The sequence below is a fragment of the Danio rerio genome, chromosome 23 (assembly GCF_052040795.2).
Source record: "Danio rerio strain M-AB ecotype USA chromosome 23, GRCz13ab, whole genome shotgun sequence".
In the NCBI taxonomy this organism is placed as follows: Eukaryota; Metazoa; Chordata; class Actinopteri; order Cypriniformes; family Danionidae; genus Danio; species Danio rerio.
Window position 1 is genome coordinate 31,700,122 of NC_141043.1, and position 26,183 is coordinate 31,726,304.

General features: G+C 35.4%; 1 protein-coding gene and 1 long non-coding RNA gene across 3 annotated transcripts; one reads left to right on the plus strand and one right to left on the minus strand.

The window, feature by feature from the left end:
• Positions 1-447: 447 nt before the first annotated feature.
• Positions 448-26,000, plus strand: smc1a (structural maintenance of chromosomes 1A). 2 transcript variants are annotated; one of them, NM_001161631.3, is made up of 26 exons: positions 448-779; positions 3,231-3,419; positions 3,572-3,684; positions 3,784-3,987; positions 4,060-4,298; positions 6,714-6,972; positions 7,055-7,195; positions 7,274-7,356; positions 9,931-10,030; positions 10,117-10,224; positions 12,330-12,515; positions 12,629-12,808; positions 12,893-13,039; positions 14,124-14,261; positions 14,369-14,485; positions 14,588-14,694; positions 15,223-15,364; positions 15,452-15,597; positions 17,191-17,344; positions 17,427-17,537; positions 17,625-17,781; positions 19,391-19,545; positions 19,654-19,805; positions 20,721-20,790; positions 20,889-20,999; positions 21,229-26,000. In NM_001161631.3, exons 1-26 carry the CDS (start codon positions 671-673, stop codon positions 21,307-21,309), a joined length of 3,699 nt encoding a protein of 1,232 aa, NP_001155103.1. In that variant the 5' UTR covers positions 448-670; the 3' UTR covers positions 21,310-26,000. The 2 variants fall into 2 exon arrangements, with proteins under 2 accessions (NP_001155103.1, NP_001428805.1); NM_001441876.1 differs by lacking the exon at positions 3,231-3,419.
• Positions 19,619-26,114, minus strand: LOC147831319 (uncharacterized). The gene is made up of 3 exons (XR_015523708.1): positions 26,065-26,114; positions 19,987-20,190; positions 19,619-19,749 (listed from the first exon to the last, which is right to left on the minus strand). It is a non-coding gene; the product is annotated as an uncharacterized LOC147831319 (long non-coding RNA).
• Positions 26,115-26,183: the final 69 nt, after the last annotated feature.

Sequence of the window (26,183 nt, forward strand, 5' to 3'; positions counted from 1 at the left end):
CAGTGCCGATTAATGCTATATATAATATTATTATTTAAAATAAATAAAACATAAAGCAACAATGTTGTAAAAGGTAGAATAAAAGTGACGATTTAAAAAAGATGGTCTGGTGTGTGTGTGGAACGAGTTTCCGTACCAAGAACAGCTCGTTTTAAATAGGATGTTTCTCTTTCGGTTGATGTTGTGATCTTCGATGTCGTATGCAATGCATATTATTGTATTTTAGTATTACATAGTTTGTTGTGGGGTAAAGATGCAGAAGGGCATTAAAATAGTTTTTTGTATCATTATCATAGTTTATATTCAGGTCATGTCATGGTACTTAATAAGAGACTGGATTGGCTGAGAGAAACAAAATACTCGAATATGTTTTTGCGTGTGTTTGCTGCCAAAATGGCCTGAGCGCGCCATATCTGTAAGACTTTTATTTTGCCTGAATTTAGCTCTAGACAGGGGGCGTGTTCGCGACGCGTCTGGGCATTTAATTCAGTGCGTTATAAAATAATCTTACAAGATTATTATGGTTTCAGTGGTTTACATTAACCTCTGAAACACAGTATTAAGCATCTAATGACCGTTTTTGTCTCCAATTAAACGACGTTTGTAGAAGCTCATCGACACAGAATTCAGCAGCGCATCTAACACGCCCCTCTCTGAACAATCAGACAGTATGGGATATTTAAAACTAATCGAGATCGAAAATTTCAAATCATATAAAGGACGCCAAATAATAGGACCGTTTCACAAGTTTACAGCAATAATTGGGCCAAATGGATCAGGTAAGTGTTTTCTCATCATGTTCTGATGCAGCGCAGTGCCTGCATCGCTGCTGCTCAGCTCTAATAACGTGCAAAGCTGTATTAACGCTGTATTAACATAAATCCAGCTATAGCTATTTGTTTCTGTTTCTGGCGTATAAATGAATTACTTTTCCTTTTTTATCAACGTCTGTCACGTTTATGCCTAGTGGTTGTTTTTTATTGCCACGTATTTCTGCCATTCTATTATATTCAGCAGGTCCCATCTAAACGTCTTAGAAATGTAAAGATTAGTCAAATAATAATGTGCATTCAAAATGTACTTCGCTATTAATTTAAATGATAACTAATATACCTTGCTAATATTAACCATGGCCTTGCTAAAAAATGTATATACATAGAAAAGAATATAGAGAAAATAAAGACCAAAAACATTAATAAAAACTTTTTAAATAAATTTGTCTCTTTTGAAATTTCTGTTAATCAAAATATCTTGAAAATATTCCACATAATATTATGCATTTTTTTATTATGCATCATGTATTGATAACACAGCATTATTGATAACATTAACACACACACACACACACACACACACACACACACACACACACACACACACACACACACATATATATATATATATATATATATATATATATATATATATATATATACAACAGTTCTGTCTGGTTCTCAAATCTGATTGGCTGATAGCCGTGCAATAATCTGCAGTATCAGAACTCCTACAGCCTCTTTACCCTTTGTGTATTACTCCGCCCACATACAGCCAGCAAAAAGCAGACACGACAGATATAAAGTTTAAAAGATGCAATGCACGCTCAACTGTTTAACTGTCAGCTTATGATTTGAATCCGAAAGAAAGTAGTTCCTCATACAAAAGGGTTTTTGAGACTCTCCATGTTTGATTTTGTTTTTATATACACAATTATGCCGTCAAACTGTTGTATAAACGCAATATCACACTCGTAGCAGTGCGATATGGCTGTATATCTGCACTGGTGGGGGCACCAGTGCCGATATACAGCCATATCGCACTGCTACTCGTGTGAGATATATATATATATATATATATATATATATATATATATATATATATATATATATATATATATAAATATATATATATATATATATATATATATATATATATATATATATATATAACATTGAATTGTTAAAATATATGTATAATAATTATATTGATGTAATAAATAAAAATTACTATATACACAATTTAAAAAACATGCTAAAAACAAAGCAAACATATTTTTGCTACACTAACACTATTGGATGCTCCAATCAGGATTTTTGTAGCTGATACCAAGTACCGATTTCTTTGTTTTAGTGACCAGTCAATATCGAGTACTGATTCTGATGATTCAGACCAAAGTGGAGATCTTTCCCTACCAAAGAGAATAAATGACGGATGCTGTATATAATCCCTTTAACATGTCTCTAATAACCATTTAGTGTGGAAATGTCATGGTCAGAAGCAGCTTCACAGAAAATAATAGATAAAAACAGATTTAAAATATATAAGAAAAATCACTAAGAAAGCAATTTGGAAACATTGCAAATGATGGAAGAACAATTCAATATGTCCCAATAAAGTTTAGAGTGCATATTTAAAGTTTCACAACAAGTTAAAATGCACACATATAAATCCATTACTTCGTTACTAAAAGGAAATAAGCATATAAACTACTTTTATGTAAACATTTATTACAATAAGTTATATTATTAAATATTCAAGTTAAAAATAATTTAAGCGTTTTTTTTTTTTGTATTATTTCCAACAAGGTTTTAATCAATGTTCAATATTTATGAAAACATAGAATTTTCAGTTCTTACATGTAAAAAGATTTCAGTTCTTATATGTCCTGTGCTTGTACACTTGTAAACAAACACTTGTAATCGGTTCATGAGATCGGCCAGATCAGCGAGTACCGATCAAGTCTTCAAATGTGATTATCAGCCTAAACCCATCTCTGGCCGATCGATCGGTGCATCCCTACCAACCACTGTTTGTTTGTGTTAAGTCTGTGATTATACATATGGTAAATCGTATAACAAAAAGTTATTATAATTTTACATAACAAAGCCACGATTAAATTATAATTAATATAGATTGTCAGTATTAGGTAATAAAAATACAATTGCTCATTGTTTATTTATGTATGTTAGGTGCTCAGTAGTGTCAACAAATATTGTGTATATAAATAATAAAATGTATTGTTCATTGCTAGTTCTTACTAACCAATGTCTTGTAAAAAATCTCCCAAAAAAAGTTGCTCTTTATTCAAGTTCTGGTGTCCCTCAATTAATTACGAAGCATTTTGTACTTATTTACTTATTCACTTAGACAAAAGCCTAAGTAAAGATAAAATATATAAATTATGTGGAAAAATGTATGCCACCAACACTAATTTCAAAATGACTGTTTTCTAGGGAAGTCCAACCTAATGGACGCCATCAGTTTTGTATTAGCTGAAAAGACCAGTAACTTACGTGTTAAAACCCTGAAGGATCTCATCCATGGAGCACCAGTGGGAAAACCAGCAGCAAACCGTGCCTTCGTGAGCATGGTGTATTGCGAGGACAATGGGGAGGAATGCACTTTCACACGGGCCATCATTGGTAAATGTCAGACCTAAAACAATTAAATGACTTACTTTTAATCAGTGGACCCCCCAAAAACTACAATAATAAATCTTATATTGTTTTACTGAGCTGTTTGTTAGTTCTATGATTCATTTTTACTTTTTGACACTCACTAATTGTATTTTCAGGTTCTTCATCAGAGTACCGAATCAACAGTAAAGTGGTCGGGCTTTCAGATTACAGTGAGGAACTGGAGAAACTGGGTATACTTATTAAGGCCAGAAACTTTCTTGTATTCCAGGTATATATGCACAAGACAACCTGTGTTTACAACATCATTGATAATATCTCATCTGTTAAAGCAGTGTAATAGATTTCGTCTGCCTTTTTTGTTGTGTAGGGTGCAGTAGAGTCTATAGCCATGAAGAATCCTAAAGAGAGGACAGCTTTGTTTGAGGAAATCTCCCGTTCTGGTGAACTGGCCCAGGAATATGACCGCAGAAAGAAAGAGATGGTGAAGGCAGAAGAGGACACACAGTTCAGCTATCACCGTAAGAAGAACATTGCAGCAGAGCGCAAAGAAGCCAAGCAGGAAAAAGAGGAGGTCAGCTACTTTCTGATAGTTATTATTACACAATCCATGCATTATTGTTTAAATGTTTTGCTCTTTGTTCAGGCGGAGAGGTACCAGAGACTGAAGGATGAGGTTGTCAGGGCTCATGTTCAGCTACAGCTCTTTAAACTCTACCATAATGAGGAGGAGATCGAGAAACTGAACCGAGAGTTGTCTCAACGCAACCGTGAGATTGATAAAGACAGAAAGAAGATGGATCATGTGGAGGAAGAGCTTAAGGACAAGAAGAAAGAGCTTGGAAGAATGATGAGAGATCAGCAGAATGTGGAGAAGGAGATAAAGTGGGTGATTCTCTATAGTTGAAAATAACACACATATATGCAGAAATATTCATTTATTTTCCTTCGGCTTGAACCCTTTATTAATCAGGGGTCACCACTGCGAATGAACCGCCAACTTATCTAGTATATGTTTTACGCAGTAATGTAATGTAATGTGTGTATTTATATAGCGCATTTATTGTGTATGGCCGTACACCCAAAGCGCTTCACAATCATGAGGGGGGGTCTCTCCACACCACCACCAGTGTGCAGCATCCACTTGGATGATGCGACGGCAGCCACAGGACAACGGCGCCAGTGCGCTCACCACACACCAGCTATTGGTGGAGTGGAGGGACAGTGATAGAGCCAATTCGGTGGAAGGGGATGATTGGGAGGCCATGATCGTAAGGGCCGATAGAGGGACTTTGGCCAGGACACCGGGGTTACACCCCTGCTCTTTCACGAGAAGTGCCATGGGATTTTTAATGACCGCAGAGAGTCAGGACCTCGGTTTAACGTCTCATCCGAAAGACGGCGCCCACTGACAGTATAGTGTCCCCTTCACTTTTACTGGGGCATTAGGACTCACACAGACCACAGGTTGAGCGCCCCCTGCTGGCCTCACTAACACCACTGCCAACAGCAACCTAGTGTTCCCTAGTGGCCTCTCATCCAGGTACTAACCAGGCTCAGCCCTGCTTAGCTTCAGTGAGTAACCGGTCTTGGGCTGCAGGGTGATATGGCAGTGTATGCCCTTCCAGCTGAAACCCAGTACTGGGAAACACCCATACACTCTTGCATTCACACACATACACTTTTGTCAATTTCATTCATTTATTTTCTTTTCGGCTTAGTCCCTTAATTAATCTGTAGTCGCCACAGCGGAATGAACCGCCAACTTATCCAGCATATGTTTTACGCAGCGGATACCCTTCCAGCCGCAACCCATCCCTGGGAAACATCCCCACACACATTCACACACACTCATACACTGTGGTCCATTTTAGCTGTGGGGGAAACTGGAGCACCCTTAGGAAACCCACGCGAACACGGGGAGAACATGCAAACTCCAGAAATGCCAACTGACACAGATGGGGCTTGAACCAGCGACCTTATTGCTGTAAGGCGACAATGCTAATCATTGAGCCACTGTGCCTCCCCCTCACAATTATACATTTTCTAAACACTTTGGAATTGAAAACATTGATATTGTGTAAAACACATATAATCTTGACACTTATATTACACCACCTTATTTTTATTTTGACCAATTGTATTTACTATTTATAGTTATGTGTGTAAAACTTAATATTTGTTTTATAGTGAACTACTAATGACATTTCTTTAAAATTTTAAATAAAAATGTTTTTCAATTAGAGCATAAAATCACGATGGGTCAGTTTTATTAAATTATGCACAATCACCAACTTTGATAAACATCTTAGACGCTCATTCAGCGTACTTTTAGACCAAAATAATATGGATTACATTTTGCCTAAATCTCCAACATAGTCTCATTCTGAAAATGTATCCCTATATACATTTCTGGACCTCACAAATTATGTAGCCTGAAGTATGTATGGCTGCATTTCGTCTTTAAAACAAATGCTACAGGGTGGTATGACGCCGTTCCTTTTCTCGCTTATGAGCTGACTGCCTAACTTCGTAAAGATGGCTTTCCCGCTGTTGCCAGTTTGTCCAGAGGCTTGCTGCATATATCAGAGAATTTGAGATGCAGAGTTGACCGTGACAATGGGGTTGAATTTCGGTGAAGAATGGTAAGCAGGTAAGATAAAAACAAAAGCTGCCACAAGGGCTTTTCTTTTTCTGGATTGCTTTTGAAAACACTGTCGGTTGGGTTTAGGGAAATGGGTGGGCGTTGGTTAATCAGTGCTTTTAAAAAACTATTGGTTGGGTTTAAGTCAGTCAGTCAGTCAACAGTGACCTCTGGTGGATTAATGCAAGAAGAGCAGGTGCAAATGGTACTCACAAGAGAAAATTTGAGATCTCAGAAAGTGTACAGAGTAGATTTGCAAACTAAAAACTGCAAAAAAAAATGTAGTTCCTGGAACTTATTTGGCACTCTCCAGAAATGTATACAGGGGTAATCAGAATGAGCCTGGGTTGTAAATCTCATCTAAACCAAATCTTGCTCATTTTGCTTGTATCCTATTATCATCTTTACCTGAACCCAGCATAGCAGAAACATCAGCAAATATAAACTAATTACAATCACAAACAGGTTGCAAATCCCTGCGGAACTCCATATGTAACAATTAGTACTAAAGAATCCTGTCCGTTTCAGCTGTCTGAATTTTTCCAGTTAAATAAGAGTTACATGTTCAATTAAGTTAGTGTTACATTCAGAGTTACAATCACTCAAAACATGATTGTTACAGTTTGCTAAAGAAATCCTTATTTAACCTCCACCAGAGAGAAAGATGCTGAGCTGAACCAGAAACGGCCACAGTATATCAAGGCCAAGGAGAACACAGCCCATAAAATTAAGAAGCTGGAGGTGGCCAGAAAGTCCTTGCAGAATGCCCAGAAGATGTACAAGAAGCGTAAGGCGGACATCGAGGAACTGGACCGTGAGCAAGGGGCTGTGGAGATGTCAAGGCAGGAGTTTGAGGAGCGGATGGAAGAAGAGGCACAGAGTCAAGGCCAAGATCTGACACTGGAGGAGAACCAGGTCAGTCTATGTTAATTGCTTGATGTACTACATGAAAAACGAGGCATACAGCTTTCATTTTACACTTATACTGTTATTTCAGGTAAAACAGTATCACAGGCTGAAGGAGGAGGCTAGTAAGCGGGCAGCTACTTTGGCACAGGAGCTGGAGAAGTTTAACAGGGACCAAAAGGCTGACCAGGATAGACTTGATTTGGAGGAGAGGAAGAAAATTGAGACTGAGGTACAGTGAGAAATTAATCATATTTTTTGTGCCTTTGATTGGCTGATTTATCATGTTATGTTTTTGATTAAACTACAGGCCAAAATAAAGCAGAAGATCCGAGAGATTGAAGAAAACCAGAAGCGTATTGAAAAGCTGGAGGACTATATTGCAACCAGCAGGTATTTTAGTGAACATTATAAAATGTCTTCAAAAAATCAGCAAGGTTTTCTTGATATAAGAATAGTTCCTTTATGGCCATCTGTATATTTATACAATATATAGAAAAGAAACAACATATAATATAGCCTAATACAATATATAAATATTATTTTATTCAGTGAGTATACATTAAAAAGTAAAAATAAAGACAAAAAGTAATCATAAAGACTTTATTAATCAAAGAATCTTGAAAAAAAAATCTGCAAAATAATTTTAAGAAAATCCAAAAATATTTAACTGTTTTCATTATTGATAATGATAAAAATGGTTCAAATTATTAAAAAAATGGGCCAAACTAACTAATTTCTGAAGGATCATTTTATATAATAAATATATGAAAATGTTAATTCTTTTTATTTCAAATGTTATTTTGGCAGTTCATCCACTGTGGCAACCCCTGATTAAGGGACTAAGGCGAAGGAAAATTAATAAATGTTATTTAAAATATTACTGCAGTGTTTTTTTCATATTCGGTGGATGTATGTATGTATGTTTGTATGTATATATATACAGTTAAAGTCCGAATTATTAGCCCCCCTGAATTATTTGCGCCCCTGTATATTTTTCCCCAATTTCTGTTTAACGGAGGGAAGATTGTTTCAGCACATTTCTAAGCACAATAGTTTTAAAAACTTATTTCTATTAACTGATTTATTTTATCTTTGTCATGATGACAGTAAATAATATTTAACTTGATATTTTTCAAGAGACTTCTATACAGCTTAAAGTGACATTTAAAGGCTTCACTAGGTTAATAAGGTGGACTAGGCAGGTTAGCGTAATTAGGCGAGTTATTGTATAACGACTGTTTGTTCTGAAGATTATGGAAAAATAAATTAGCTTAAAGGGACTAATAATTTTGTCCCAAAAATGGGTTTTAAAAAATTAAAAACTTTCTCCAGAAGAAAAAATATTATCAGACAAACTGTGAAAATTTCCTTGCTCTGTTCAAAATCATTTGGGAAAAATTTAAAAGAGAAAAAAAAAATCAAAAGGGGGCTAATAATTCTGACTTCAACTGTGTGTGTGTGTGTGTGTGTATGTATATATATACACACACACACACACACACACACACGCACACATACATATATATACACATATATATATATATGTGTGTGTGTTTGTGTGTGTATTTATATAAACTAAAACACAAAATATAAAAGAAAACTTATTTTTTTTTAATTTATACATTAAACATTTATAGTTAAACATTAATAATTATATTGACGTAATAAATAATTATTGCTATACTTCAGGGTTCAAAGCTAAGGATTTTTTCTAGTGGTTAAAATTTTACTTGCTCTGCCAAAGGTTATAATGAACCCACCAAAAAAAAAAGCTTAAAAAAGTTAATGGCTATTTCTTAGCCACATATTTTAAATTTGTCAAAAGCAAAACAAAACTAATACATACACTTTTTATGCACCGTAACTTTTCTTTAAATACAACCGACAATTTAAAAAACTACATTTGTGATATATATATATTTCCATAGGTGAAAATGTGCACTTTAATTTTGAAATCCACAAACACCGCCACCAAATATAAGTCAGAGAGGTAAGACTGTCTCATTCATAGCCTCATTTCAGGAATCAAGTTGTGTAAAAATCTATGTATTGAACTAATCAATATTGAAAATTACGCTGGCTAAAATTCTGCATTATAAGCTTAAATTATAGAGAGAAGTAACACATGAAGCACGAATGCAGTCAGATCATGAAGCAGATCAATGTTGATCTTTTGAGGTGCAGAATTGAACAAAACAATTGGCCCATTACAAAATATTAGAAGTTTCAAATATGGAAAAAATATCAGATGATAGTTTCTGCCAATGATCCTAATGAATGAACAGCACTTGGAAATATTTCAGCATGCTTTTACTTTCGTATTCGACATGAAATGCACATTTATTAGTAGGAATGATGACATCCCGCCCTACTCATCATTCTTTCTTCATATAGGTGTATATATGACTATTACACAACCATAATACACTGTGATATAGCCTGGTTCCATTAGTTTGTTGGATCATTTTGTTTTCTCACTACAATCGATCTTCTCCAGAGTTTGTTTTAATCGAGCCGAGACTACCTCATTCAGGCGATTTTGGAACGGTTGATTTGGCACGGATCCGAGCTTGATTGCAGGATTCACATATGCAAAATGAACCACGCTAACTGGGCAAATGAGATTCCGAAACAAACGTCTAGGTGTGAAAGCACGCTGTTTGCATGCAATTGACAGTCACAAACCAAATTAACTGCTGACATGGCAACACTGGCTCGATCGGGCCAGTAATCATCCCAAGTGTTTCGCACACTGGCCCCGGGCCATCAGGCAGCCCTTATTGTCAAGGCCTGATACTTTTTTTATTAATATGTGTATTTATTTCATGCATCATACCTAACTGTAAAGCACAGCTGCTTGTGACTTGCTGATTTACACTCTTTTGTTTCTTCATTCAGTTTCATGGAATGAAAAACTTTGATTTATACCCATTATTTCATTATTTTTACCATTTCTTTTTCCAGACAGTCTCTGGATGAACAGAGGCGTATGGAGGAGGAATTGACTGAGGAAGTGGAGCTGGCCAAAAGAAGGATTGATGAGATAAACATGGAGTTAAACCAAGTAATAAAACACACATTAACTCCTGATCTCAGGTACATAACTTCACCAAGATTGTATTTTCATGGCTGGGATGATTCTGTTTACAGGTGATGGAGCAACTTGGAGATGCTCGCATTGACAGGCAGGAAAACAGCCGTCAGCAGCGCAAAGCTGAAATTATGGAGAGCATTAAACGGCTCTACCCTGGCTCAGTGGTGAGTGTTTTCAATTTAAATATTCAAGTTAAGCTAGTAAATCTCTCACAGAGAGCTTTCACTTTTTATTTTTTTATCTGCAAGCAAATCCAATTTAAAGTGCTCATATAATGCTAGAATATGTGCACATGAATGTAAGGTAAGAAAAACAAAATATATACAAAGCACTTAAATTATTTATAGTATGCAATCTATGAATCATTATAGAATCTTGTAATATTTTCTAACAATACTTGAAATGGTTGGTTCTTTATTTCGTTTTATCAAAATCTGTTTCTTGAAAGCATACTCTGCTCTGATTGGTTAAAGAGCCAAGTTTTTTGTGATTGCTCTTCTACCTATAGCACATGTTGGACATAAACTACCTATTACCATATCTGAATTTCAGCTCTTGAGGCTTTTGCAGATTTTATAAACACTGTATCATTTCAATTATATCTGTACCAATTGCTGTTTTAAGTGCATGCAATGTGGATTTGTTTTTTACAACTTCTCAACACAAACCAAACTTCTCCAGCCGTCAGGCTCAACTACAGTGTTTGAGATTCGTAGAAGACATTGTTGGCAGTAATAAACACCATAGACTAGTATTATACAATTTTGTCACAAACCTATGTAGGCTTGTGCTGGAAGGATAATTGGAATTACTGACAACTTATTTCAGGCTGTTCTGGCAGAATCTGTTCTCTCTTTTTAAGCCCCTTTCACACATACAGACCTTTAAGAAAAATTGACGGCAATTTTTCAGTAAGGTCTGTATGTATGAACAAACCCTTTTTGAAAATAACGGTAAATTGGTTCCAGCAATTGTCTGGAAAGACAAGTTGTAACATTATCGGTAATTTGCCGGAATGCTGCGTTGTGTGAACGTAGAAGGAAAACTGCAGAAAAGAGTGCGTTCACATCTTGAGCGCGCTGACGTGAGACGTCTAATCCAGCCAATCAGAATATTCAGATGCATTCACATCCATGCTGTTTATGAAAATAAAAGCCTTGAAATATTTTTCCAGACACATTTAGCTGCTAGATGTTAGTCAAATAACGTATCTGTTTCATCTTAATGCCAACTGTGTAAATTATTGATAAAATACTAACGAAAAGCCATTGTTTGTTTACCTTCAAGCTTTGCTTCCTTCAGTTGCTTGACACGTGTGCACGTGAAGCAGCCGGTGAACGCCAGCACACAAACATATTATGTACATCTCAACATGTGAAAGTGTTCCTTAATATGTTTTCATCGACTTTGTGCAAAAAACATGCCATCCACAGAGTTTGTAATGTAGTCAAATGGTTACAAATACAAGTGCAGCTGTTTAGAGGTCAATTCTAATTAATGATGTCAGAATTCACTGTTATTTTCACTGTTATTTTAATGTGTGAATAGTCTTTTCCGCGAAAATTCTGTAATGTCCTTGCCTGTGTAAACAGTGCTTTATTAAATTTACCAGTAAAGGGGTTCCGGAAATTTTCCAGATATTTATTGGTATCACTGTGTGAAAGGAGCTATAGACACAATAACTGCATTTATCATGCCCTGTGATCTTTGAAACTTTGCAGACATTTTAGATTCACAGGCAGCTACATAACACACTACATATTAAGTATGCCTTGTCTACAAAAAAGCAAAATAGGGGTACTCTAAGTCTTCATTTTTGTCTTTGTCTGAAAACTACAAAAAAAATAGTTGTTCTACTACATTTTGCACAATCACCAAACGTGATAGACATCTTAAACATTATTCAGTTTACTTTTAGACCCAAATATTGTAGATTTGGTTTTGCTTAAACATAATAAGACAATATATATATATATATATATATATATATATATATATATATATATATATATATATATATATATATATATATATATAATTCAGTGTCTTATAGAGCTTTTCACCTAATTTCACCTGTCTTCTACCAACATCCTTATCTGAAACCAGCAAAGCAGAATCATCAGCAAATTAAAAAAACAAGTATCAATCACAAACAGCTTGCATGTCATTTATCTGTTATAACAAAAAGGGGCCCAAGACAGTTCTTTGCAGAACTCTATTAGTAAGAGTAGTTGCTAAAGAATTCATAATTATATCTTTGTCGGAACAGTATGGCAGACTGATTGACTTATGCCAGCCAACCCAGAAGAAATACCAGATTGCTGTGACCAAAGTTTTGGGAAAAAACATGGATGCCATCATTGTGGACTCTGAGAAAACCGGCAGAGATTGCATCCAGTATATTAAAGAGCAAAGAGGAGAACCTGAGACCTTTCTACCCCTGGACTATTTGGAGGTACAGACAGATTACATGAACAATTCATGAGTTGTGGTTTGAGTTTTCTATCTAGGACACTGTAACGCTTTGAGCAGCCAGTAGACTTTATTCCATTGCTTGTCTTTCTCCAGGTGAAACCTACAGATGAGAAACTGAGAGAGCTTCGGGGGGCAAAGCTGGTGATTGACGTGATCCGCTACGAGCCCCCACACATAAAGAAAGCCCTTCAGTATGCCTGTGGCAATGCTTTAGTGTGTGAAAATGTGGAGGACGCTCGTAGAATTGCCTTTGGAGGACCATACCGCCATAAGGTTTAAATTTGTAGTAAATATTGTATGTCAAGCTCATATTATAAGATTTAATTTTCATTTACAATGTATATTTCCCCTCTACAGACTGTGGCCTTGGATGGCACTCTCTTCCAAAAGTCAGGTGTGATCTCTGGAGGAGCTAGTGACCTAAAAGCCAAGGCTCGGCGCTGGGATGAGAAAGCTGTGGACAAACTTAAGGAAAAGAAAGAGAAACTGACAGAAGAATTGAAGGTGGCATACAAAAGAGAAACAAGCTAAATTTACACACATTTTCATTTAAAGATTAACTTGGCTATATAACTATATATAATTATATTTATTTATTAATATATAGTGAGTGTATGTATGTGGTATGTGTGTGTATATATATATATATATATATATATATATATATATATATATATATATATATATATATATATATTTTTTTTTTTTTTTTTTTTTTTTATTAAACCGGTGTCGCCACAGCGGAATGTACTACCAACTTATACAGCACATATTTATGCAGCGGATGCCCTTCCAGCCGCAACCCATCCCTGGGAAACATCCACACACACACACACACATACACTACGGACAATTTAGCTTACCCAATTCACTGTGGACTGTGGGGGAAACCGGAGCACCCAGAGGAAACCCACGCGAATGCAGGGAGAACATGCAAACTCCACACAGAAACGCCTACTGAGCCAAGGTTCGAACCAGCGACCTTCTTGCTGTGAGGCATTTTTCTTGCTGAGAGACAGCACTACCTACTGCGCCACTGCATCGCCATATATATAATTTATTATTTTCTTTTTTTTAAGTAGACAAAACAAAATAGAAGAATAGAATGTTAGTGATATAGGAGGTCAAGTGCAGGGTACAGAGTAAGTTTAGCAGTGAGTTGATCTGAGCCTGCTTAAATGCTGTAGGGAAGATACTAGTGAGAAGGGATATGTTAATGACATAAATGAGTGCAGGTACTGTACAGCTGAAGGTGAAATAACTTGAAGGTGGTGAACTAGAATATGATAGAGCAGACAAGTTGTGAGTTGTTTGGAAAAAATTAGCTCAATTAGCTTTTCATTTACTATGTTTTCTTGAAATCAGCTATGCCTAGTGATAATAATAATAAAAACAATTATTATTATAATAATAATTTAGTAGTAACTATTATTATATAGTGGTAATCAGTATTTATTTTTAATAATGTTTTATGTAATTTGTATAATTTGCTAGATTTTTATTTGTATGCTTTTGTGGAAATAAAATAACTTGACAGTCTTTTTTAAAATCAAGCTGGCTTTTACATCTCTCGTGTTTGTCTCTTCAGGAACAAATGAAGGCAAAGAGGAAGGAGGCAGAGCTCAGACAGGTCCAGTCTCAGGCTCACGGACTGCAGATGAGACTAAAATACTCTCAGAGTGATCTGGAACAGACAAAAACCCGCCACCTCTCTCTGAACATGCAGGTGCACAATACAAGAAATGCTTCTCTCAAGAAATATAGAAAATTGGATTAAAAACAAAGGCATCTGAGTTACAGTGCATTTTTCAAAATGCATGTATGTCTTTGTAGGAGAAATCAAAGTTGGAGAGCGAGCTGGCAAATTTTGGTCCACGAATCAATGACATCAAACGAATCATCCAATCACGAGAGAGGGACATAACACAGCTAAGAGATCGTATGAACCTGGTAACACTTTTAAAATGCCAAGTCATAAATAAGTCATATATTTTGCTATTCACCCAGATTATTGATTTTCTAATCATTATTACTTGCCATGGTCATTCGTAGGTAGAGGATGAGGTCTTTTTTGAATTCTGCAAAGAGATCGGTGTGCGAAATATCAGAGAGTTTGAAGAGGAAAAAGTGAAGAGGCAAAACGAGATTGCCAAAAAACGGTACATTTATTAACAACAATAATTACAGTAGAAAGTCAATATTATTAGCCATAATTCCCAAATTATGTTTAACATAGCAATAATTTTTTTACAGTATTTCCAATAATATTTTTTCTTTAGTGAAAGTCTTATTTGTTTTATTTTGTCTAGAATAAAAGCAGTTTTTAATTTCTTTAAAAACATTTTAGTCATAATTTTTTGTATCGATTGTCTACAGAACAAACAATCATTATTAAATGCCTAATTAACCTAGTTAAGCCTTAAAATGTCACTTTAAGCTGAATGCAACTATCTTAAAAATGTTTTAGTCAAATGTTATGTATTGTCATTATGGCAAAGATAAAAGAAATCAGTTATTTGAAATGAGTTATTAAAACTGTTATGTTCAGAAATGTGTTGAAAAAAACTCTTTCTGTTAAAAAGAATTGAGGAAAAAAAGTATACGGGTTAATAATTCAGGAGGACTTATAGACTTCAACTGTATTTACTAACTACTATGGTCTAACTTGTATGATATTTCAATTCTAGGTTAGAGTTTGAGACCCAAAAGACCCGCCTGGCCATTCAGTTGGATTATGAGAAGAACCAGTTGAAGGAGGACCAGGAGAAAGTCATGATGTGGGAGCAGACTGTGAAGAAGGATGAGAACGAAATTGAAAGACTTAAAAAGGTGAAGGAGAGCAAAGAAAGCATAGTAGTGAAAACTTTTAGCATAAAAAAATAACACCAGTAGCTTATGTTGTCCCTCACCCCTCAGGAGGAACACAGGCACATGAAGATCATTGATGAGACTATGGCTCAGCTACAGGACCTGAAGAACCAGCATCTCACTAAGAAAGGAGAAGTTAATGACAAGAACCGAGAGATGGAGGAGATCCGCAAGAAACTGGGCTCGGCCAACAAGTGAGACACATTCTTTTTTTTATTTCTAGAATAGAGTTTGAGATTAAATTCTTTAAACAAATGGTGGCTTATTGATTTAAAAATTGAAACAATGATTTATAATTTATCATTTATACATGTTTATTTTTTAAATGACTAAAATAATAATATTGTTGTTTAGAGATTTTATTTATTTATGTAGAAAATGACAGTTGGACAGAAAAACAATTGTTTTATCACTTTAAAATAGCAATATTGTGTTTATAATAAAATATAAACAAGTCTAAAATATGGCTTTAAATGACCTTTTTTTTTAATTTTGAAGAAATATCATCAGTAGTTTACCGGATATATACAGAAATTACCAAAACATTACTTGGAAAACACATAATTACATATTGTAATTTTCAAGTGGTCTCTTGATGTTCGTATAGCTTTTTATAAATAAAATTATTTTTGTTAATAAACATTTTATAAAAATCAAAATGTAAAATAATTTTGCTTAATACCGATCATAAAAAGCATGGGCGGCATGGTGGCTTAGTGGTTAGCACTGTTGCCTCAGGTCGCTGGTCTGGCAGTCCTAGCTGGGTCAGTTGGCTTTTCTGTGTGGAGTTTGCATGTGCTCCCTGTCTCCCCGTTTTTTTCAATCCGGTTGCTTTGGTTTCTCAAACAGTTCAAAGACATGCGCTATAGGTGAATAGGATAAACAAAATTGGCCTTAGTGTATAAATATGTGTATAAATTAAAGAGTGTGTGGGTGTTTCCCAGTGCTGAAATGGCATCCGCTGCATAAAACATTTGCTGGAATATTTGGCAGTTCATTCATGTGTGGTGACTCCTGACAAACAATTCAATGAACCTTTATTTGTTTAACGTATTTACAATGTAAATTGTGTCAAAGCAGCTTCACATAGAAGAACATAGCAAATTGAAACGGTGTCAGTTCAGTTTTCAGTGTTTAAGTTCAGTTTAGTTTAGCCCAGTTCAGTGTGGTTAATAATCACTATTGAGAGTCCAAACACTGAAGAGCAAATCCATCGATGCACAGCTCTACAGATCCAGAACCATGCAAGCCAGTGGCGACTGCGGCGAGGAAAAAAACTCCACCAATTTGCGAAAGTGAAGAATTAAAAAACCTTGAGAGAAACCAGGCTCAGTTGGGCATGACAAACAAGAAACTAAGCCAAAGGAAAATTAATGAATTTATTTTTTACATCTGAAATATTCAGCAATTATTGACGTCTGTGAGCTTGATCTCAGATGTAAAAAAAAAAAAAAAACATTTGTAAACTCCACACTCTATTGGATCCATTACAGATGTATTTGTCCTGTAATGGATAATTTAAAGTTTAGAATAAATAATGTTTATCTTGAAACTATAATTTCAGTAAAATTTTGTATTCTATTTTACATTCCTTTTCTGTTCTGAATACTTGACTTTAAATGATTTGTTATGGATGGTCAGAAACTAAAATGCATGTTATTTGTAACTGTTTTAATTCTACTGGTAGTATATTACTTTATTTGTCAATTAAATTATTCAGTGTATCTTATAGTCAAGTGCGACATATTTCCCAGAAAACGTTATATTGCATGTTTATGTTATATTAGAGAGCTGACCCAGCTGCAGAAGGAAGTAACCGCCATTGAGACCAAACTGGAACAGAAACGCAGTGACCGACACAACTTACTGCAAGCCTGCAAGATGCAGGACATCAAACTGCCCCTCAAATCAGGGACAATGGATGACATCAGCCAGGGAGAGGTATAGATAATAATCACATACATATTCTTTTCTGCATATAAAATCCTATACACTCATGATATACACTGATGTGTCTACAAAGGGAGGCTCACAAGTTGAGGATGCGATTAGCAGCCCAAAGGCATCAAGTTCGGTTCATGCCAAAGAGGCCCTTATTGAGATTGACTACAGCAACCTGAATGAAGACCTCAAGGTAATTTAAATATATTACAGTATGCAGCGTTATTCATTTGCAGCTTAACAAACAATCTGGTATAAAGTGATGTAAACTCTGCTATAGGATGCTCTGTCAGAAGACGAAATCAAGGGAGAGATGAACACCCTCCAGCAGAGGCTGAACGAGCAGCAGAGTATCCTGCAGAGAATCAGCGCTCCCAACATGAAGGCCATGGAGAAACTGGAGAGCGTCAGAGACAAGTTTCAGGAGACCAGTGATGGTGAGCCCAAAAAAAAATGTTGAGCCGTGACCTTCACAACTGTGCTAAAAGCTGAGTCTGTTGTTTTCTACATTTTTGACTCCAAAGCCTCAAATTGGCTAAAACAAGATTATAAGGCCTCCCTTGTATGATATAAAAGTCTATAATTTTTTTAATAATGTGCTTTCGAAACAGAAGTGTTTAAGAATTCTTATTAATGAATTAAAAGTGGTAAAGGTTGAGTCATTATTTCTTAACTAAATTCAAGTGATTAAATTCAGTATTTCTGAAAGTTCCAAATACTCAACTTTAAGTATAAGGCTAATGCATTTACATGACTTGTCCACATATTAATGATAATTGCATACATTTTTTAAAATACTATTAGGCTAGGGGGGAAATATTACTAAATGGCATGATAAAAAGAACACATTTGTGGTATAAGACTTCCAAAAATACCCCCTTCAGTCGACAACCAAACATTCACACTCAATTGATGGTGATAAATATATTTATTTATGTTAGAAAAAGAGTAAGGAGCATATCTTCAAGGTGGCTATGGGCCAAAATAAGTAACAAAAGAAAACTACCAAAAGAAAAGAAACTAAATTACCTATAAATATCCAAAGAAAACTACAGGAAGCTTACAGTGCACCCGGAAAGTATTCATATAGCTTCACTTTTTCCACATTTGTTTATGTTACAGCCTTATTCTAAAATGTATTAAATTCATTTATTTCCTCAATTCTACACACAATACCCCATAATGACAATGTGAAAAAAATATTTTTTGAAATTATTCCAAATTTATAAAAAAAAAAAAATGTATGTACACAGCAAAAAATAACAAAATGTGGAAAAAGTGAAGCGCTATGAATACTTTCTGGACGCACTGTACAACACTTCCTGAATACAAACAAATTTGAACTAACTGTCAAAATAAATAGACAGGCCACCCCTTAACATTCATTTGATTTTTAAAGGTCTTTTCAAGCTCCCAAACATGTACATATTGACAGTCTCTGTGTTAAAATAAGACAAAACGTTTGGACATCAGCCAGAGAGGTGAAATACAGGAGCTCTTAATCCCACAACAGTTACTTTAGAATTGAGCACCCCGAGTGCTACCGACAATTCCTTTTTATAGCCACCATGGCTTAATCAACATTCAATACAAATTGGACTGCATCATTGGGGAGCTTATTGGATGACAGTCAGTGCAGGAAGGAGAATAAGAAAAACAAATGCCTGGTGCAACAATATAAAAACACATTGGTCATAAAAATACCCACAAATTGCAAATAATCAGACATTTTATCTTATCTTAATGCCTTGTTCTCAATATCTTAATGGATACATAATGCACAACATACTGTAACTATCCATTACAGGAGTTCTCCATGACATTTAATGATTTGATCCAAGACTCCTGGTTCTAAAATTTAAATTAAAATTGTTAATTTACATCTTAAAATTTGTTTTATTTTGTCAAATTTAAATGATTTTAAACTATTTTGAAGATTTGCCCTAAGTGGGTCTCAACGTTTCATGTTTATCCTTTTAACATACTATATTTGGTAGCTTTAAATAAATTAATAAATCACTCATATGCTGTTGATTTGTCTTACAGAGTTTGAAGCTGCCCGGAAAAGAGCGAAGAAAGCCAAACAAGCATTTGAGCAGATCAAAAAAGAGAGGTTTGACCGATTCAATGCCTGTTTTGAGTCTGTTGCCACAAACATTGATGAGATCTACAAAGCGCTGTCACGTAACAGCAGTGCACAGGTTAATAAAACACTCTGAATACGGATCCCACTTTTCATTTTTTTTTTTATTAAACCACATTCTAGTAGGATTTCTATTTTCTTATTGTAATGGATAATGTTTTATCAGGCATTCCTTGGACCAGAGAACCCAGAAGAACCATATTTAGATGGAATCAACTACAACTGTGTGGCCCCAGGAAAGAGGTTCAGGCCCATGGATAACCTTTCAGGAGGAGAGAAGACTGTAGCAGCTTTAGCTCTCCTTTTTGCTATTCACAGGTATAACAAAGAAATGTAAAAAAAAATAAATAAATAAAAAAATAAATTATAAATAAAATAAAATTATAAAATAATTATAAATAAAAAAATATATATATTCTCACTTTAAAGATATATTTTTTACTTCTAGAGTGACCTAGCAGATTAACAAAAATAAAGCATATTTTGAAACAACTTTTACCTGCTGGACTGTCCACAACCCAAACTCTTAATAGTGGTTGACCTGGAAAGTGAGTGACGGATTTGAGTGGACCTTATTTACACTTGTGCTGCTCCAATCCCTTAAGACTTTCCTTCATCTCTCGAACACAAATTAAGATATTTTAGTTGAACCCAAGAGCCCTTATCTTCCATTTACATCAATGGTCCTGAGACATTCAGAGTCCTGAAAAGGAACCAAAAACGTTGTCAAAACATTCTATGTGACTTCAGTGGCTCAGCTGTAATCATTTGAAGCCCCAAGAACACTTTTGAGTGCTAGATAAAAAAATTAAAACGACTTCTGAAAACCCTCTGCATCAGTGCACCATTTTAAAGAAAGCTATACTTTTGCACACCATTTTGAGTTTGAGTGTATCCCTGATCTCCTCCATTTTTTACTTCGATGTATTTTCAGTCGAGTACCTGGTGTGAATAGCTCCATTAGGAACTATCGTTTTGATTTAAGGGTGTCATTGTATTATTCAAACCATTCATTCATGCTTAAAGCGTAAGTAAAGGGTCTTTTTACTCTTTTAAAAGTACCTTAAAGGGTCATTGTTTACTTTATTATACATCAATAGCATACTTAGAGTAGTCAATAAAAAATAAACTGAGTTAAGAGAACTTATTTTGACATTACAGTTTTATTCACCACATACAGATGTAGATTGGTATGTTTTACCTTCTCAAAAAATTATTTTAATTCCCTCATAGCTATAAGCCTGCACCTTTCTTTGTCCTGGATGAGATTGATGCTGCTTTGGATAATACCAACATTGGCAAGGTGTGTGTTTGTTAAACTAATGGAAACCTGTAAAATGCAAACGAGTTTATGCAACTCAACTGAATGCCATAAAATGTATTTAACTTCTTACTTTGCAGGTGGCTAACTACATAAAGGACCAGTCCGTCCAGAATTTCCAGGCCATTGTTATCTCTCTCAAAGAGGAGTTCTACACAAAAGCTGACTCTCTCATTGGAGTTTACCCTGAGGTTTGTATTTTACCAATGAACACCTATAAATCTAAACATGTCAGAAGCAGTTAACATATGTAGGTGAAATAAAACCCATTCCATCCCAGACTACAATGAACTACTTATTGTGCATCCTGCCTTAGAGATTACAGAATGACTAACTTGTTTAGAAATTTTAAATTGAAGTCTTGTTGATTTAAAAAAAAAAAAAAAACTAATTAATTTATCATTTTAATTTATTTTACAGCAAGGAGATTGTGTCATCAGTAAGGTGCTGACCTTTGATCTTTCTCAGTATCCAGACGCCAATCCTAATCCTAATGATTAGGTTGTGATGATCTGAATGAATTAGCAGACAGCTGAGTGAATGATTAGTACCTTTTAAAACATGACTATAATCATTGATGTTGACTTTTATTTAAATGCAGAATGTAGCTATATAATGTCTTCGGTTGTATTCCTAATAGTGTGCATGATTGTGTAAGTATTACAGCAACACTCCTCTTTACAAAAAGGCTCATTTTACAACCTTCCTAGAGATAAAGTTCAGTTTTACCATTTCTTAAAACCTTTCACCAGGTCTGGCGGTTGCATTTAGCTTAGCATAGATCATTGACCAGTAGCATCTCGCTCAAAAATTAACAAACAAGTTTTAAAAATGTTCCTATTTATTTTTGAAAATAGGCTTATTTTACAACTCCCTTAGAGGTAAACAGTTGAGTTTTACCATTTTTGAACCGATCTTCAGGTCTGGTAGTAGCGCTTAGCTTAGCATAGATCATTGAATTGGATTAGACCAGGAGCATCTCGCGCAAAAATGAACAAATAAGTTTAGATAATTTTCCTAATTATTTGGTAAAATATATTTTTTTACAACTCTGCTAGAGGTAAACAGTTGAGTTTTACTATTTTACCATAGCATAGATCATTTAGAGTTACAATGTGTACTAAGACTAAGAAGTTGCTATTTTCTAGGCCAATATGGCTAGGAACTATACACCTATTCCGCTGTGTAATATCATTGCGAATTTCCTTGATCACACTGAAATGAGGGTAAAGTTCTTAGTCATACTGCATTGAAAATAGCAACATTTCATTTTACATCATTCTTAGTACACAATGTTACTACTGAAGCAGCTTTAAATAGGAAAATAAAGGAATAGGAACCTTTTTTGAAATTTTTGAGTGACATGGTAATGTTCCAATCCAATGTTTAATGATCTATGCTAAGCTTGCTAAGACTGGTTACTCCCTGAAGTCTTAGTCTGAAGCCGTACTCACACTATGTACAGTTGCCTCAAACCGGGCCAAAGCACGCTTGTCCCTCTCCCGTCTCCCCCGACGGCCCGCACTCACACTACAATCGGGCCTGGGCACGCTTATGTCATCGATGCTGCGCTGTTCAGTAGAGAAGCGCTCTCGCTCAGCACAGTGGAGATTTCTCTATTTATATCGTTTAAGTCGTTTGATATGCAGTGACATGCAGTCAAATATTTTGCCAAACAGTCCTTAGGGATGCGGTGACACGCAGTCAGATATTTCGCCGAACAGATCCGCCACTTAGCACTCATAAACAATCATAAAGTCCTCGTGCTGCAGGAATGAGGAGATTTGCTGAAGGTGCACAGCTGTTGTGCAGTGAGGGGTTTGCGTCTTTAATAAACTACGGCAGTTTGCGTTCATTGAACAGTTAGAATGATTAATAAATCCACATAAAAGTCACGTCAAGCCTTCAGTTTCGGGCTTTGGCGCGTTTTGCACTCACACTACAAGCGTACCGCGCCAAAGCCCCAGTGAACCGCGCTCAGGCCCACCTCTTCAAACCGGGCCATGGCCGGCCAAGTGAACCGTGCCTGGCCCAATTCAGCGCACTCACACTTCTCAAACGATCCAGGAAACGGGCCTGGGCACAGTTCGGATAGCAAAGTGTGAGTCTGGGCTGAGTATCTAGATGGGAGACCACATGAGAAAACGTCTTAGATGAGACGTTAAACAGAGGTCTTGACTATCTGTGGTCATTAAAAATCCTATGGCACTTCTCGTAGATAGCAAGGGTGTAACCCCCGGTGTCCTGGCCAAATTCCCTTTATCGGCCCTTACCTACTGTATCATGGCTACTCAATCATCCCCATCCACCGAATTGGCTCAATCACTGTCTCTCCACTCCGCCAATAGCTGGTGTGTGGTGAGCGCACTGGCGCTGTCGTTCTGTAGCTGCCATCCAAGTGGATGCTACACACTGGTGGTAATGTGGAGAACCCCCCCCCCCTCTCTCTCTCTCCCAACCTTATGATTGTGAGGTGCTTTGGGTGTATGGCCATACACAATAATTGCTCTATATAAATACACATTACTTACTTGCTTACAAGCAAAAAGTGCTCCCGCCTAACACGGTGATCGTCTAAAGGGATTCAACAATGGTAAAAATCAACTCCTCAATTCTAGGGGAGTTAAATAAAAAAGGGTGGGTGTTCCTTTAATATTGTTGTTGTGTTTTAATATATGTTGTTCTGTGAATATTAGATGTGTTTAAACAGCTTTTCTTGTTCTGTGTAGATCTGTGGTGTTACTAATATTGACTGCACTGTGTAGCGACAGAATATCTTAGCTGCCTTTTGTCAAGTGTGCCTTGTGAATGATCCATTCATTCAGTATAATGTGGAATAAGCAGTATTTTCTTCCTATTTCTGTCCTCATAGGTCAGTACTGTATGTTACGAGTAAAATGTAGTCAAACTCAAAATAAGCGCTTGTGTTGTGTTCATGGCACTTTCCATAAAATGGGTAGAGTATTCTTCACTAGTCAGAGATTTATATGTAATTCAAGCAAATATTTATTTAATCATTTTCACTGCAAGTAGGATAAAATCATGCTTTGGTAATTTAAAGTCCCCAAGAAATCAAAACTAACCATGTGATTTTGTTAGCTAACTTTCTAGTTTTGTGGTGAACAAATTATCTGTGCATCTCATTAAGAAAACAAAAATGTTGCCTTTCTAATATTTCATTGAAATCTGAAAATGCACTTTCTGTTTGTTCTAAAGTTAAATTGTCAGTATGTGTATTGTAGGAATTGGGCATAGCTAACATATTTAATCACGCTTCTCCAACTGTCTGTTAGGTTCTAATATCTCTAATAAAACCCCTATTCCGATCTTATTGAATGAAATGCCTACTTTACTACATCCATTCAAGTAGAAAAAACAAGCCACGCCCACTGTTGTGTCATTTAATATTCCATTTCTCTAGGAACTGCACAGGGGCGGACTGGGACAAAAATTCAGCCCTGGCACTGTAGCCACACCAGCCCACATTACCATACCACATTATCCCCATGCACGGACATGCACATTCACTACTTATATTGGTGTACAGATGGTGAAATGTTATAAGCAGTACCAAATGTAATAGATATTTAAACATTTAATGTATGTGACTGGAACAAAAACAACCTGTTTATAACAAATTTATACATACAGTAAAACATACAGTCTGTATACCCTAAATCCTACGTTATGTGCTAACTGCTAATAATGACATTTTAAAATGTACGGGAGTTCTATGCTAAGCTTACAACTGTTAAACACAGTGTAAGTTACTGTCAAAAACTGTCAGAAGTAGCGTGAATGGCGTTAAAATTACTACATTAAGTATATTTTAGAATATACTATGTTAAGTATATTTTAGTATAATGACTTAAAAGTATATTTTTAGTTTTTTTCTTACCCCCTCCTCAGCGCTACTGTCCTCCGATGCAGCAGCCAAATTTAAACCTTTCGAGAATATTTCAGTTAATTTTATGAATTTGGTAGCGTCTGATTTTACAGCCCGTTTTTGCTTTCTCAAAGCTTTTTGGCACCACCTTTTCTTTTTTACAGTTTATCTCTGATAATTAGCACTTACTGTTTGTTTGATATTCTTGCCAGATTTTAATTATGTCCGTGTAACCTCTGATTGGGTCGGATTGGGTTGGCCCATCTCAAAACCAGCCGACCGTCGCAGTTTGGGCCAAATGCTTAACATTTATTATTACTATCATCATCCTCATCACCATCATATTCACATCTTGCAAGGGATAAAATCTACCTGCATATGAAAAATAATACATACATATTTAAAAAAAACAAAATAAATAAAAAACTGATCGGCCCACATTTTTAAAAATGGTCCGGCCCTTCTGGCATTTGCCAGAATAGTCAGATGGCCAATTCCCCGCTGGAACTGCATCACAATACAAAAACATAAATAAATAAATAACGACAGCAGCTTCCGGTTCATACGAACTAAAAGTCTTAATGATGAGATTTGACTAAAATGATTACTTTACCTCATAATTATGACTTTCTATGTTTTTACGTATGTTTTAAGTATGACCTTGTGTATTATTATTATGATTTAGTATGTTATAATGTGGACTTTTTCAAATTTCATGTCAATTCGGACTTTTTAATCATAATTATGATTACTGTCTCAAAGTTAAATATTATCTAAATATTAATAATCTCTTTAGTTTATATTTTCTGTCATAATTCTTACTTTTTATATAATCAGTTTTAATATCATAATTGTGTCTTGTAATTATGACTTTTTATGATTATGTATATCATAATGTTCATAATGTTGACTTTTATATATTAGAATTGATAATTATGTCAATATTATGAGCTTAGTATGTCTTGGACATAATTCAAGTTGTCATAATTTTGACTTGATTTTGACTTTGATCATCTGAAAAATATAATCTTTGTATATTAGCTTTTTATCTCATTGTTAAGACTTAGTTAAGGTGCATCATAATTTCATCATTTTATTCTTATGGTTTTAAGTCATTATTAAGATTTACCAAAGCATGATATATCTATATTTTACATTATTAGAAAAATGCATTTGGTAAAACAAAAATTAAATGGCTAGAAAAGTTTAAATTCAGGCTTATTTAGTACCCTATTTTAGGAAAGTGCCATAAATGTTACCCTAAATGTTACATGGATGGAACAATAAAAACATACCCCAAAATACTATTCGAACTTGTATTAAATTATGGAACATAGACAACCCACATTACACATAGCTTTCCAACTTACCATTACACAGTTAACACATTAGACAATTTTCACGTGGGCTTACCCTCACTGGCATGAAACCAACCGTGCTCGCTTAAACACGCCCTCATTGATGACGTCCGCCAGCTCCCATTGGCCGT